Genomic DNA, 15570 nt, shown 5'->3' with positions numbered 1-15570 from the left:
ATAATATATATTTTTTATATATATTAAAGGCAAAGTCATTATATGTGGCATAAAATAGAAGTTTTAGGGTAGCTTAAGGCTGCTCACATGCAGCTTTGCTCACTGGGGACTTTTTGAGCTTTCTGGGCAGTGATGAACTGAAGGTTACACTGCACACAATGCAAAAAAGCACCAAAATGCTTGGGGTTTCCATTGCCTGTGCACTGGCAGGAGCTGCTTCTGCTCAGCCCTTCTTCTCCTGCTGCCCCCCGTGTGTCTCTGGTGGATTGTGGCTCCCCTTGTCCATGCCAGGCAGGAGAGCCTTGAGGAGGAAGAGGAGTTGCAGAAGCAGCTCTTGGAAACTCAGGTGACCTGATGGGAGAGAAGGAACCTGAGCCTGGTTTTAGTGAATACTTGGATTGTTTCATCATTTCCCTTTTTGAGGAAAAGCACTTCTGCCTTGAATTTTTTTCTCGGCTGTGAATTCTGTGAATCAAATTTTTCTCCTCTCTTTTTTTAAGCCTAAAACAAGCAAAAACAGGCTTTGAACAAAAAATTCTGGATTTGAGGAGTCCTTCCTTTTACCAGTCAAAGGAAGCACGTGAGCTCGAGGGCTGCTGCTGTTCAGGCACCTCAGTCATTCCTGGGAAACCTGGAATGATGGAAAAGTGTTCTTTTGCCACCATAAATGGGCAAATCTGCTTAGATCATCCAGAAGATCTGCAGATGATGAATTCCACAGAAAAAGTGGAGCCCAGCTGCAAGAACCAGGACTTCTTTTTGATTTTTACACTGAAGAGATCCAAAAATCAGGAGTGCTGCTAGTGCTGGCTAATAGGGATAAAGTCCAATGCCTTGAAAGTGAGCAGGATATCTGTTGCTTTGGGGCAGAAATAATATAATATAATATAATATAATATAATATAATATCATATCATATCATATCATATCATATCATAATAAATATATACTTCTTAATAATAAGTAATTCTTAAGTAATAATATATGTATAATACTAAATGTAATAATAATATATGTAATTCTTCATATTGCTGCCAATACATCTTCCAGCTTTAGGAACCAAATATCTTTAAACAACTGTAGAGTGGGACACTGGAAGCATCACTGTGGAATTGTGCCAGGGATTTAAAGCAATGATGTGGTGGTTTAAAATATGCACTCTCTTGACAGAGGGAAAGAAACTATTAATCACTCTTAGCAGTTTGGCAGGAATTTGAAAAACAGAGTAAACTTGTTTCCCACAAACCAAACTCTCTTCTGATAATTCAGCATCATCTTTTGTATCAAGAGCAAACCCACATGTCAAAATAGAGTCAGTGTGTGCTGACAGTAATGCAAAGCTTCAGGCTGTGTGAATGCACAGGATGTTTTGGTTTTCAGGAGAGGATGTAATGTTGCAGTGAGTGAGATGTGTTTTCTAAAAATTAACCTTTCAGTCATGGTAAATTGTGAACTATCACCCCATGCCATGGAATGACAAAATGACAACAATAAGGAAAAGCATGGATGAAATGATCTGTGCAGGAAGTTGGAGTTCTGCAGTAAAATTATGAAATTTTTAGAGAAAAATCAAAATAGACTTGCTTTCAAGCATGTTCTCTTTAAGACCTTTCAGCTTCGTAAAAATATTGAAGAATTTTTACTTTTATGCAAGATATTTGTCTTTAAGAAAAAAAATGTAGGGGGAGCAACTTAATTTTTCAAGCCTGATTTGGGTAAAGGTTATTCTCTGTGTCTTCAAAATTGCAATAGCTCTTTAAAGGTTTGAGGAGACACCAAATCAGTGGTGCTGCTGGCTGGAAGGAATGGCTTTCAGGTATTGCCTGATTCTAAACTGACACCCTTTAAGCTGGTCCCTAATTTTCATTAGTGCTGAAGAAACATTTTAGCCAGAAGCTGGTGTAGACACCATGGTAAACTCCCTACTGTGGCACTCCTCTGCTTTCCCTGTGCTGCTCTGTAGGAATAGCAAATAATAAATGCCCAGCAGATTAGATTTTGTGTCTGATCATGCTTTTGCCACAGACAAGATCCCTGTGATTGAACAGAGGAATGATTTTGCAATTTTTTTTTTGGTAGTGCACCCTCGACCTCAGGCTTCCCCGTGTGCAGTGTAGCTCTTCATGATGCCCCAGCATCCCTTTTGACAAACTGTCCTGAGGGAACTGTAGGTCTGTAACAAGCTGGGTGCCTTCCAGAGATGCAGCTGAGGATAAATTTAGGTCAGTGCAATTTGCCTGCTTGCTTCTAATTTCGGTGCTACAGCATTCTGCTCTTCAGTCACAAAATGAATGTGCTGCCCCACATTCCAACTCATTGCTGCACTCACTGGCTGTTTCTCAGAAGCTCAGATTTGTTTATTAGGCAGTGTCTATGGCAAGGGGGTAATTTCCTTGCTTGCAAGGCAGTAAAAATCAGAGTCACAGAATCATCAAGGTTGGAAAATGCCTCTAAGATCATCAAGTCCAACACTGCCAGGGTGTTTTCAGCTATTCCTGGTGCTGAGGTCATGGTCTCAGTAGTAACACTGGCTTCCTGAAGAGGTAATCACATGAGTATCTTCAGCCTTCCAACGATAACAGAAGAGCAGTGATAATCCTTCAGGTGGCACTGGGGTAGCATTCAGGAAAGTGGAGTGGGTATTCACAGGTATTTTGAGCTGCTACTACAATCTAAGAGAACAGAATTTTGCACTGTACACATGGAGGGCCAGAATTCAGCAGTGCAGGGCTGCTTGAGAGAGCAGAGAAGAACAAACCCCAAAGCCTGCCCAGCTCACAAGTACAACAGACAAAGCTGGCTCTGGCTTTCAGAGCAGCCCCTCCTGTCCCCTCGCAGAGGCTGTGAAAACACACCCTGGTGAAACTTCAACAAGTCCAGGGGAAATGTCTCGATGTTTTATCCAGATCATGTAACAAAACAAGCAGCTGCTGTGTGCAGACTTGGGTAATTCTGGCGCATTAAATCAGTGCAAACTGTTATTTGCCCTGACTGGCTGACGGGACTGCAGAGATGATTACAGCTTTCCCAAAGTCAGCCTCATGGGGTAAATTGTTCCAAATCCATAGAAATCATATCAAGTGTATTGATGGGAGTTATAAAACAACCTGAACTCATTGCAGGAAAAGCTCCCTTGAGATAATAATGTCAGCAGTTCCATGTTACACTAATGTTTATGATGGGTTTACCTAATAAATTAGATTTCCTCTGGGTGTGGCTTGGTGAATCCTTCTCATGGGTTTTCATGAGCCAGCCTTTGGCAGCTACACCTCCAGGGCTCTCCATCTATTTGTTTAATTTCACTCCCTGTGCCCTGTTGATTTTCCAGCTCAGTTCTTTCCCCCTGCCCAGGGTTTTGTCTGATGAGCTCTCCCCACCTCTGGGGAGCTGCCTCGGTGACCAGCTGGGGTGATCCTGTGTGGGTGGGCTGCTGACAGCACACCCAGGGACAGATTGATGCTCTGCCAAGTTTGTTTGACAGAAATGTCAGAGCTGATGCTCTTCTGTTGTGGCTCTGATTCGTCACAGGGATCCTGTGCCCAACCTCTGTCACTCACGGGCAGGGAGCAGGTCAGTCCCACCCCGGGGCAGTGGTCACTCTGCACTCCCAGAGGGTCCTGCCTGGTCACTCTGCACTCCCAGAGGGTGCTGAGGAGGGCACAGAACCTGCCCTGCACAGTGGGGATGCTCAGAAGAGGAAGGAAAGCTTTGTAACCTCCGTGGAAGGGACTTGAAATCAAATGAGCCGAATCCTTTTGGGAAAGGAGACTTCCAGTGAATTTGGGCATCTGCTGCAGCTGATTGCTCACCCTTACTCATCACAGCCTGGGTTTGTGTCTTTGGCACGTGCATGATGACTTGGTGCAATGAGAATGGTTGGGTGGGGGTCATGTTGGGGTCATCAGGCTCCTTGTCCCTCCGCTTGTGCCCTTCCCAAACCAGTGTCCCTTCCACATGCACTGGGTGGCACTTGGCCACCTCTCTGTGGGCTTGAGAGCCTCCAGCATTGCTGTAAATATTCTCCCAGCTGTGGGCACAAATGGCAGTGTTTGTTTGCTGGTGACTCTCATTTACTTTCATTTTCCTGTATTTTAATATTCATGAATTGAGGAATTGCCTGGAAAGTCTGGATTTCTCTCCTCAAATACACGACTGATTTACAAAGGTGGGGTAGGTGCAAAAAAGAATGGAAAATTAAGAGTGCCACAAAAAGAGGTTCAGAAGAAAAGGCATCACAGCTTGGTTGTGTTCAGCAGATACAGAGAATCTGGTGCAGAAAGAATTTCAAACTCATGCAGGTCTCATTGCAGAGTGGCCAAAAATGAGGGGTTTTAAGACCAAAATGTTTGGGGCAGAGGATGTCTCTGACCCTGGCACCTTCAGGCATTACTGGCTGAATGTACAACAGCAAAAAAAGAAACATCCACAGCTGGCACCAGATTTTCTGGAATGTCATAATATTAATGTAAAAACCTGGCTGTAAGTTGCAGGTGTTGGGTTGGAAAGGTATTTGCAACCCCAACTCCTGTTTATCGAGTGAAGCTTTGAAAAATCTGTGCTGAATTCAGTTCAAGCAAGTGGAATTCTGGCTCTGAGCTTTTCTTCATTGGGCCTCCAAAGAGATGGATTTCACAGCAGTACATTCATTTCAGTCAGCTAGAAGCAATTTTAAAAATTAAATATTCAAAGATTTCAATTATTAAAAAAATACCCTTGCTGGCTCATCAATCTTCATCTCCTAAATCATATTTAGTTTAATTAGTTTGCAAAACTTGCTGGGCTACCTGTGGTTTGCCTGGGCATTTTTTGACTTGGCTGATTTGGAAGCTGTTTGGCAGTGGGTGATTTAAAATTTTATCAGCATAAATATTATTATAGAATATTAATATTAATGGTTTTACATTTAATTGCATGAGAGTACAAATTAATTTTTCAAGTAGAAAGCCATTTAGTTGCCAGCATGCTGATTCTGTTGCATGAGTATCATTTAGTATAAGGCTTGTCCAGCATTTTTTTGGTACGGAGATTTTGCTATATCAAGTATTTTGGTGTGACAGTTTATTTACTGTTGCTGGGTACACATTTATTTTTTATATTCATTTTAGGGGTTCTATTGCAGATAAATCAGGTTGGCCTGACAGCAGAAGAATAAAATGGTCAGTTGGAGCCAGGTCTGTTGTTCATGGGAGCTCTGCTGGTGTTTGTTGGTCTCATCCCAGGAATGTCAGAGAATCATGGAATAGTTTGGGTTAGAATGGATGTCAAAAGTCATCCTGCTCCAATCCCCCTGCCACAGGACACCTTCCACGATCCCAGGGTGCTCCAAGCTCCATCCAGCCTGGCCTTGGACACTGCCAGGGATCCAGGAGCAGCCACAGCTGCTCTGGGAAATCCATTCTCACAGGGAACAATCCCCAATTCCCAATCTCCCATCCAGCCCTGCCCTCTGGCAGTGGGAGCCATTCCCTGTGTCCTGTCCCTCCATCCTTGTCCCCAGTCCCTCTCCAGCTCTCCTGGAGCCCCTTCAGGCCCTGGAAGTTGCTCTAAGGTCCAGTCCAGAGCCTCCTCCAGCCTGAACACCCCCAATTCTCTCCTTTCCAGACAGGAAGGTGCTCCATCCCTTCAGTCTTCTTTGTGGCCCATCTCTGCCACTCTGGGTGTGAGCTTCTGCTCACCAGCACCTCAAATCACCTGTTGACCTCAAATCCTCTGGACTTTCCTTGATGTGGAAAAGCACTCTCAGAGATGAGGATCAGAGTGTTAGGTTTATTTCACTTGTCAGCTTTCCATGATTGAGAAGCTTGGCATTAAAATATGACATACAGCAGGAGCTGCTCAAAGGGAAAAAAACCCAAACAATCCCAATTCCCTGCTGATCCACTGCCTGCTGGAGCCTGGGCAGGAAAAACCTGGCATCCCTCCTCTGCTTCCCATTCTCCTGAGCTGGGATTCAGCCTTTGTCCAACACACAGAGAGAAAAGTCAGGAAATTGTATCAGGGCAGGCTCAGCTGGAAGATGTTTTGTTGTGCAGGTGCTGCCCATGATCTTTTTCTCAGTAGCTGATGCTGTAGTTAGATAAGGAAAAGCTGATTATTGGGACAGCAACCTGCCAAAGCTGTAGGAGATCTGCTTTTAATTCTCTGCTTTGATTCAGGTTTACTCTCTGTCCCTGGGCAAGTTATTTAATCCCTCAGCTTTTCTTTTTTGGATAAAAATGGAAAAGCAGGACATTTTCATGCATCACAAAAGACTGAATTTGAAACTGAAGGTGTTGAAATAAGCTTTGTCTAAGGCCAGTGCATTACAGATAAAAATCAAATAATTAGTAATAATTCAAAAATCCACCCTATTAAGTGCATTTGGATCATATTTTGATTTTTGCATTTACTGTCTCTGAAAGGAATTGATTAATATTGTCAGTGGATACTGAGATTTTTCAGATAGGCTGTGTATGAAGAGATAAGGCTGCTATAAATTTTAAAAGGCTTTTTTTAAAAGGGATGCACCTGATTCCCTGTCAAATCTGTACCTTGTGATGTTTTTCCAGCATGGAGGAAATTTGTGAGGCAGAAGTGGCACTTTGTGGCAGAGGGTGATGCGCTGGGGGTAACCTCAAACACTCCTGGATTGTCACACAGTGGCTTTGGGTTGCCTTGCCCTGTGCCAAGAAAGGCTCCATAATTAATGCTCTCTATTGTGAATGCTGGCCTAGGACTTCCCTGGAATTCTGTCTCCTCAGCTCTATAAACCCAGCAAATATCTGTAGTTTTCTTTTAGGAGTGCAGTGGTATGTCCTGGGAGATTTTATAGAGTGGAACCAGAAAAGCTTCTCTGAAACAACAGCAGGGACATCCTGAGTCTTGGAAAACATTACAGCTTTATTTCAGCCTTCCTTAGACAGCTTTATTGCTCAGTGCTGATGGGCTCCAAAGAGATTGGATGTGACAGAAATCCCTGTCTGCAAATCCCAAACCTGAGGAGATGGATCTTGGTGTCACCAGGTGATCACACAGACAAAATTCCCCAATACCTCTCCTAGCACAAGGCTTGGCTTTAGCTGCCCTGTTCCTCTGATGGATTGCCACAAAAAAGCTTCAGATTCCTGTGCCTGCTTGAATAAACCAGGTGTGTCTGGAACTCCTGCATCCCAGGAAATGCTGTTCTTGGAGCATCCAGCTGCTCCCTGGGGTCAGCAGCCCTCCTGTGCTGCACAGGGGAGGGAAAACTGCAGCTCTTGGGAGGATTTAGGGAGTTCTTGTCTGGCCTGGAGCTGTGGAAGTGTCTGGAGTTTGAAGACACTCAGTCAATTAGGGCTTTGCTGGTTTTTTCCCAGATCCTCTGACCACAGGAGCACACACAGGGCTCCCCTTCCCCAGCTTGGAGGATGTGGCTTTTAGGGAGAAGGTGCCATTTCCCAGAGGAGTCTCAATTTACAGGAGCCTCCTTAATATTATCAGAAGCTGCTTTTATTATGGCACTGGGGGAAAAGGGGGAAGGATTTAAGCCCCTGGAGGCAGCTTTGCATGCAGTGCCAGTGAGAGAAGGATTTGACCCCTGTGATGTTTTTATTCTGCTTTTTGCTCACAGGCAGACACAATGGATACACGCCATGGTGTGTACCTTCATACATTGCACTGATTTACCTTTCTTCATGACCCTCTGAGGTCCTTCTATCCTGCCAGTGTCCAAGACTGGATGCAGTCCATTAGGATTCTAATTGCATTCTGCCCCTCCATAGCACGTTGCTTGTTGCCACTCAAGATGGAAAATGTGCACGACTCCTTGTATATGTTTTCCTTTGGGAGAGGTTTGAACTTTTCTAATGGTAGGGAGTGAGAAAATCAAAATATGTTAAATGAAAGTCCCAGCTTAGAAATGTTACTGTGACAGCAACATTTTCTCATGCCAGTAAAGCAAGCTTGTTCTTTTAAACATCCTGTAAGTGCCATGATTTTCTTACAAAAGTCTGTCCACAGTTGTTGTGGTTTTATGTGACTTTAGTGCTCTGAGTTTCTTGTGCAGATGTTGAGTAATGAATATGGATGTGCTGTGTTTGCCCTCCTAATTTTATCTGTGCGGCTGAAGTGAAAAAAGTTCTGTAATACTTCAGAAGGAATGCTGTTATTTGGTTTGTGGTGTTGCCTCTTTTGGTCACTTAGCCTGATTTTGAGAGATGATGAAGAACAGTAAAAAACCCAATTATGCAAAGCTCATGCAAACTCCCAAAAAAATGAGCAAGGAAATAAAAAAAAAACAAGCAAAAAGCTCAATATAATTTTATCTGCATTGAATATGTACAGTGCCGCCAGCACCCCCTTCAAACCCAGGAGTTTTGCTCTCAAGCTTATATTTTCCTGGTAATTCAGAAAAAGCTATTTTCCTCTTTTTAGAGTTTTACTGTTGGCCATTTTATAGAATGGGCTGGAAGGGAATTTAAAGATCATCCCATTCCCCCCCTGCCATGGCAGGGACACCTCCCACTGTCCCAGGTGCTCCCAGCCCCAGTGTCCAACCTGGCCTTGGGCACTGCCAGGGATCCAGGGGCAGCCACAGCTGCTCTGGGCACCTGTGCCAGGGCCTCACCACCTTCACAACCAAGAATTTCTTGCCAATATCTGATCCAAACCTACTTTCTTTCATCACCTCTCTCCTGGCACTCCCATGTCCTCGTCACAACTCCCTCTCCTTCCCTCTTGTCAGCTCCTTTATTTGATGGAAGTAAATCAGCCTTTCTTCAACTTGAGAACACAGAGAAGCTGAGGGAAGAAAGTTCTTTGCAAGAGTCAGGAGAAACTTATCCAGCATGCTGAAGTCACTGTTTATTTTGTTGTGTGTCATTTATCATTTTACAGCCAAATTTTAGAGACGCCAGCGCGGCACTTCTCAGCTCTGCAGTAAATCTCCTGCCCCAGGAGCCCTTCCACTGAAAGGCAGACAATTAGGATTTTCAGAGTGCTGCTAACTTGTTACAGTTGTTTACCAAATACTAAAGTTGTGTGCATTACAAGTGATAGATGTACCCTTCTTTTCATTGCCATAACAAAAAGTTGTCTGCTTGGCAATAGTCAAGATTTTTCCATTTAATCTAACATGAATGGCAAAGTCTATTCACTGAAGGAGGCTGGTGAAAGAGTTGCAAAGGACTGGTTTAGTGTCTAAAACAGAGCTGGGTTTGTTCAGTTGTTATTTTGTTGGTTTTTTTTTTCAAAATCTCATTTTTTTTACTTTTGGGGGCATTAGTATAGAATGTCCAGAAGTGATTTTCCAAATCCTACTAATAATTTGCCTCATCTTTGTTTTCAGATGTGTAAAAAAACTCAGTTGTCTGTTTTATACAAGGCTTGGTGAGCTGGGGCTGATGGTTTTACCCTTGTTCCATCCTTGTCCCTTTTTGGTCTTCATTAGAAGCCTGACTCTTTAGTGAGCACATAAAGGCTGGTTTGTCCCTAAACACAGGCACAGTGGGTTCAATGTGCGAGTGTGTGCTCATAAGTAGTTTGCTATTGTTAGTTGATTTTAAAAGAAAAAAACAAAACAAATCAAAGCTGTATTTGTACAGGAGCAGTACAAGGGGAAGTCCTTAGGTGTGTCTGTCCTTCCAGGCACTCCTGATCTCCAATTTTTTATGCTCTGCTGCTTCTCCACCACCTGCCCCAAAGTCCCCTTTTCTTCTCTCCAGTGCCAAGAGCTTTCCTAGCCCTGGTTTCCCTCCCAGCCATGGGACTGTAGCTTAGCTGAGAACCTGTGCTGAAGAAGAGCAGCTCCAGGGCCCTGCTGGTTGCACATAAATATGAAATTTAATCATCCTGGACTGACTTCATGGTACAAATGTTCCTCCAAGCCACAACTCTCCTCCAAGTCCCTGCCTACTGAAACCAGGTGTTGGGGGAAAAAACAAATCACTGTTGCTCTTTCTGAGTAACAAATGGGGAGGAGAGTTGGGCATTGCCTTCTCCAGCCTTCTCCAGCCTTCTCCAGCCCTGTACACACATTGTTACCTGTCCACAGGTAATGCCTAAGCAGCGTGAAACTCCACAGCTTTAATCCAGAATAAAGGAAGCAACATTTTAAATCCTTATACTCTTCTTTAGCAGGATCCAGATGAGGCATAACTGAAGTATTTGACTTTTATAGATGAAAGGGGATTTTGCTGTAAATCAGATGACATTAGAAAAATCAGCCTGTTGGGGATTGATCAGGATATTGTAGGAGTGCAGTAGTCCTGTGATCAATTGTCTCTCTGTCCCTGTCTCTTGCTAATAAATACAAGAATAACTGCAGGCACCAGTTATTCTTCTATTGAAAGAAATGGAAATTTTGCTGGTTGAAATTCACAGATGTTTCATCCTTGAGGATTTATTACTTTTTTCCCATCCTCTCTGATAATAACAGCAGAACTAATAAATGTTCTGCAGCTGAAAAGATGATCTTTGAACACTGCATAAATCTGTTCTAGATAAGCCATTTATCCCAAACTCTGCATATAAAAGGAGAGGAGAGCAGCAAGTCTCTCACCCCCTGGAATCCCAGAATATTATCTCACCAGGATTTTGCTTCTCTGTGCCAGGCTTTTTGAGCAGTGTGTTGAATCCAGATTGGCATGACTCTGCCAAATGGGATTTCCACTGCTAGCAGCCTTATAAGCTTGATTATATTAAATAATGTGCAGCCATTCTAAGTTCTGGAAAGCAACTTATTTATTCTCTTTTTCAAGGAGTAACTGGGTGACCTCTTACCGAGTGTTGGTGAGCAATGACAGCCACGCATGGACTGCTGTCCGGAACGAATCTGGAGATGTGGTGAGTAAAACAAAACACGTTTTATGAGGAAGAGCAGAGGTGGGAAAGCAGGGGATGGCCACAGATTAGTCAATGGCAGCATCTCTCATTGATTTAAAGAGCAAATCCCAAGGTACAGAATCAGATTTGCCCGGGGAAATGGGGGAATTGCCATCCTCAAAGAGCAGATCTGGCCCGAGCCACCATCAGCCTGGACCTGAAAGGTGATTTTACATTTTACATTTACATTCTCTTACCAAAACCACTCTGAAGCAGTTAGAAGCACTGATGTTGTCCTTTCTTTCCCCCTGTCTGTCCTGGCCAGATTTTTGAAGGGAACAGTGAGAAGGAGATCCCAGTGCTGAACATGCTGCCGGTGCCGCTGGTGGCGCGTTACATCCGCATCAACCCCCGCTCCTGGTTCCAGGAGGGCAGCATCTGCATGAGGCTGGAGATCCTGGGCTGCCCCTTGCCAGGTGAGGGCCTTTGGTAATTCATCTTGGCATGGCATGGTGGCAGGACTCAAAAAGTGCATTTCCTTTGGACGGCTTTGCTTTTGGTATAATATTTATCTTTAGCGAGTAGGATTATACAAAAAGAAATAGAAATATCTGCCCAAGCCCACAGACAGTATCAGGATAAGTTTTGATATGCAAGCCATAGTATCTGTAAGTGCCTTTATTAAAAAAACAAGATTGCATGGGTGATCTGACTGTTTTCCAGGGCAATTTGTATGTAAATTCTTATGATTCCTTTCTCTCCCCTAAAGTTGCATCTAAACAGGAAAAAAAGCAAAAATGTCAGTATTTGGAAAGGTGATTTTTATTGAGTGCAGCAGTTTTTTACTCTGGATTTTTACTGGCTTTACACCCATCCAGGGCCAGATTCTGCTTGGCAGTGCTGGCATTTGTTACCCTTCAGCTTCATGGCTCTGTGTCAGTGGGTGAAGCTGGGAACACATCCCCACTTTCAGCACTGTCCTGCTGAGTGCTCTTCCAGCTTTTCACAGATCTTGGATTCACATGGAAACAGCATCAGAGCATCCCCCTGGTAGTCATTTATTGAGTTAATTGCCCGCAGTGGCTGATTCAGTATATTCCTGAAAGAAAATACCAGAATCATTCATTGAGAAACACAATAGGAATGGGGTGTGTTCATTCAAAATGTAATTGGACTGAAGAACTAATAGGTTTTGATAAGTGCTGACCCATCTTTTTAGCTCAGAAAGAGCTGGTATTTCTTTCTCCTTGCTCATTTTGCGCGTCGCACGCGAGGTGCCCAGGACAAAGCTGTTCCCCAGGTTCCAGAGGCCTTTCCAAGCACATTTTCTTCCTCTAGGATGGGACACGTTTTTGCAGCTCCCTCTAAGTGGATTCCTCACCCTTTATTGGTGCCATTTTGCTCATTGCAAGTTAAATATCTGGATGGTTTGGCTGTGGGAGCAGAGACTTTGACAGTGCTGCTCTAACACTCTGTATTGACTGTGGGACTGGAAATCAAGGGCTCTTCTTTTCTGACAGTTTTTTTTTTCCATAAAAATGACCAATTTTCCTAAATTCACCAAAATCAGGAGGTGGAGCTCTGTTAATTCTCACACTTCTAGCCTTTCCAAAGCCTAGGGCATAGGGAAATACCCCAACAACTAAAGGAGGGTGGAAGGAAAGAAACCCATTTTTCATAACTCTGAATTTCTTTTCGTGTCTTCTAGACTTGTGATTTTAGGGTTTATGCCTTCATTAATCCCTGAATATATTAAACCATTTGCGTTCAGTCTGTGCTCTGTACCAGCTTTCCATCAAGCAGGCTCACAAGGGAGAGTAATAAAGGAATAAAGAGAAAGGATAAAAGGGAAAGAAAAAACCTGAATAAGATTGATATTCTAGGTTAGCACTGTCTGAATGAGATGGAAATGGTTAAAGACAGCTAGAACCCATTCCTGTGGGTAGGAGTCTGTCCATAAAACCTGCTGCATATGCTAGATGCACTAAAAATTGGATAAATCATGATAAAACATTGTTTGGACAACTGGAACAGAGAAGTTACAGCTTATCTAATCAGTATTATATAAGATAATTGCAATTTTTATCAGTGAAATGCTTATATCTTATCCATAGCATACATTTTTGTTGTATCTTAGGCAAGTGTGCACAAACAACCTTTTCTAGATTGTTACAGTAGCTCTAAAAAAAAGAAAGAAAAATACAAAGCTGTGTTGTCCAAGTATGTCAGTGCTGTCTTTGGGCAACAGAAAGGATTTGCTGTTTCACCAAGAGAAAGACATTTCTCTGTGGAGGAAAGATGCCAGAAAATCTTACCTGTAACAACAATCAGTGCTGCCATGTCTCAAAAAAGAGGGCAAAAAGAGGACAAAACCCAAAAACATTTAATTCCCTCTCCACTTTCCAAAAATGCTGGTATTTACATAGAGGGAGGCTGACACACACAATCTTTTGCAATTGCCTCAGACGGATGGATGTGCTTTCCTTGCCTTCTCTTCCTCAAACCTAAGGAAGGTCAAAACAAAATTATATGTGATCAACAGCACCCAGAGATTGGAGAGAGAAAATTAGTTGAGTTCTTCATGCATTTATTTATATTGTAGAGTATTCAAGGCAAGAGACAATTATTTTAACGGAATAAATTTGTGATGGAGTTTAATTTTTAATAGTTCTTATATAGAAAACTATCACTGGTACCATGATCATGCCATTACTTTGAACCCAAGATAAAAAAAGAATTTTAACAGCTCTGTAATGGAGTACTTTTGTGTGTTCTGCAGTGGCTTCAGTCTTATTTTTACTGCTTCTCTCTTAGTGCCAGGCTACCTGGTCAAGTCTAAAGTTCTGTTCATTTTTTGATAAAAAACGTGACTTTTTACAGGTATCTTTCATTATAAATGTCCATGTCAACAGCAGCTCTAAATCCAGCACCTACTTCTGAGAATAAAAGGAGAAAAGAATCAGTTTATAGTTGAAAAATATTATTTCATTGCTGATTTCATGTGTGATGTTAATGCTCATGAGCAATGCTCATGAGGCTGCCATGAAATAGATCATGTGGAAAAAAACTTAGAATCACCTGATGTGGCTGCCAGTGGATTTATTTCAAGATTACACATGTGCTGTCTGTGAGATGTTCAATTTAGTGAAGACAAGTCAAATTCGCTTAAATTACATGGAAATTAAAAAAAATGCAGCCATTTGTTAAACAGCACATTGGGGTTTTAAAGGCAGTCTAAGGGATTTAAACCAGAACATTCTTTTTATTAAAAACTTCTCTGAAACCTTTGGATTGCCTTCATTTGGAACAGCACTTCTGAGAAGCTGAAACTCACTGGAAGCATCAGGGCCTCACTGGCTGGGGCACTGTAGAGCTGTAATAATTGAAAATATCCTTTATTTTTTTCATCAACTGCCAAGCAATTCGTCTTTTCTGGTACTTTTGGTACTTTTTCTGGGCAATTTTCAGAGCCCTCATGCTGCAATGGCGTGAACCCACTTGGAGTTTTGGGGTCCCCAGCACAGGTAATGATGCCTTGTGCAGGCTGCCCTAGAACAGAGGCTGGGCAGAGCTAGAGAATAAAGCAGGGATTTATTCCAAGGATCTCCTCCATGGATCCACCTTGGGCAGCACAAGAGCCCAGCCAGGGCTGCACCCAAGATGAACCAAAATGGCCCCAAAATGCACGGCCGGGCACGGGGTCTGTCACTGGGATCAGTTCTGCTCCATTTGCACCTTGCAGTTCATTGTCCCATTCCAGCTTCAGCCCCTGCAGTCCCACCCTGCTTGTTTTTCTCTCTCCAGCCCACGGGGTTTGTGCTCTTGGGCTGAGATTTGGATCATTTGTCCTTGGTGCCCAGCTGGAGCAGGAATTGTTTTGTCTCCCTGCTCTGTGCACAGAGCTCACCATGCCCTGATGTGAAGCTCAGACCCACACACTAAAGCAGCACAGAATCTGAAAAATAGAAAAGCCAAAACCTGAGGCATCAGAAGGATGTGGAGCTGTTGGAGACCTCAGAGATGACCAGAGGGATGGAGCAGCTCTGCTATGAGGAAAAGCTGAGACAATTGGGATTGTTCACTCTGGAGAGGAGAAGCCTTGGGGTGATGTAACTGTGGCCTTCCAGTGCCTGAGGGAAGCTACAAAAAAAGATGGAGAGAGAGACTTTGGACAAGGGCCTGGTGTGACAGGACAATGGGAATGGCTTCCCACTGCCAGAGGGCAGGGTTAGGTGGGATTTTGGGAAGAAATTCCTCCCTCTGAGGGTGGTGAGGCCCTGGCACAGGGTGCCCAGAGCAGCTGTGGCTGCCCCTGGATCCCTGGCAGTGCCCAAGGCCAGGCTGGACAGGGCTTGGAGCACCCTGGGATGGTGGAAGGTGTCCCTGCCATGGCAGGGGTGGCACTGGATGGGATTTAATGTTCCTTCCAACCCAAACCGTTCTGTGCTCCTATGAATCTGTGATTTAACAGCTTTAGTCACTTGTCCATCTTTACAAGAATAGAAGGATGGAGGGCACAAGGTGCCTCTCCCAGCAAACTTCATTACCTCTACTGGTGATGTACAGACAGATTAGTGGTACAAAAAAGCTAATATATCCCTCTGTATAAATGTGAGTGCCACAGTTTTGCGGGATCTTTTCTCCATGGAAGAAAGAGAGATTTTCTCCAGAATTTCTGTGAATAAATCAGTATATTTCTCCTATAAATCTTCTGTAGTTTAAGTTTTTCAGTCTTTTATTCTAAGTTTTATTAAAAAAATAGTTTTTGCTAAAGTGGACCCATCCAGCTGT

At 43.3% G+C, this 15570-nt stretch overlaps 1 protein-coding gene across 1 annotated transcript in view; it reads left to right on the top strand.

Annotated features, from left to right (window-relative positions):
- The window catches only part of CPXM2 (carboxypeptidase X, M14 family member 2), an 85181-nt gene that overhangs the window by 30672 nt on the left and 38939 nt on the right, over positions 1–15570 (top strand). Inside the window, exons 5-6 of the mRNA XM_031059883.1 lie at positions 10716–10800; positions 11105–11255. Coding sequence (XP_030915743.1) covers positions 10716–10800; positions 11105–11255 — 236 coding nt within the window. The remainder of the gene's footprint in view (positions 1–10715; positions 10801–11104; positions 11256–15570) is intronic.

This window comes from Geospiza fortis, unplaced genomic scaffold, assembly GCF_000277835.1.
Source record: "Geospiza fortis unplaced genomic scaffold, GeoFor_1.0 scaffold452, whole genome shotgun sequence".
NCBI lineage: Eukaryota > Metazoa > Chordata > Aves > Passeriformes > Thraupidae > Geospiza > Geospiza fortis.
The sequence above is the reverse complement of the archived record's forward strand: the minus strand, read 5'-3'. Positions and strand labels throughout refer to the sequence as shown.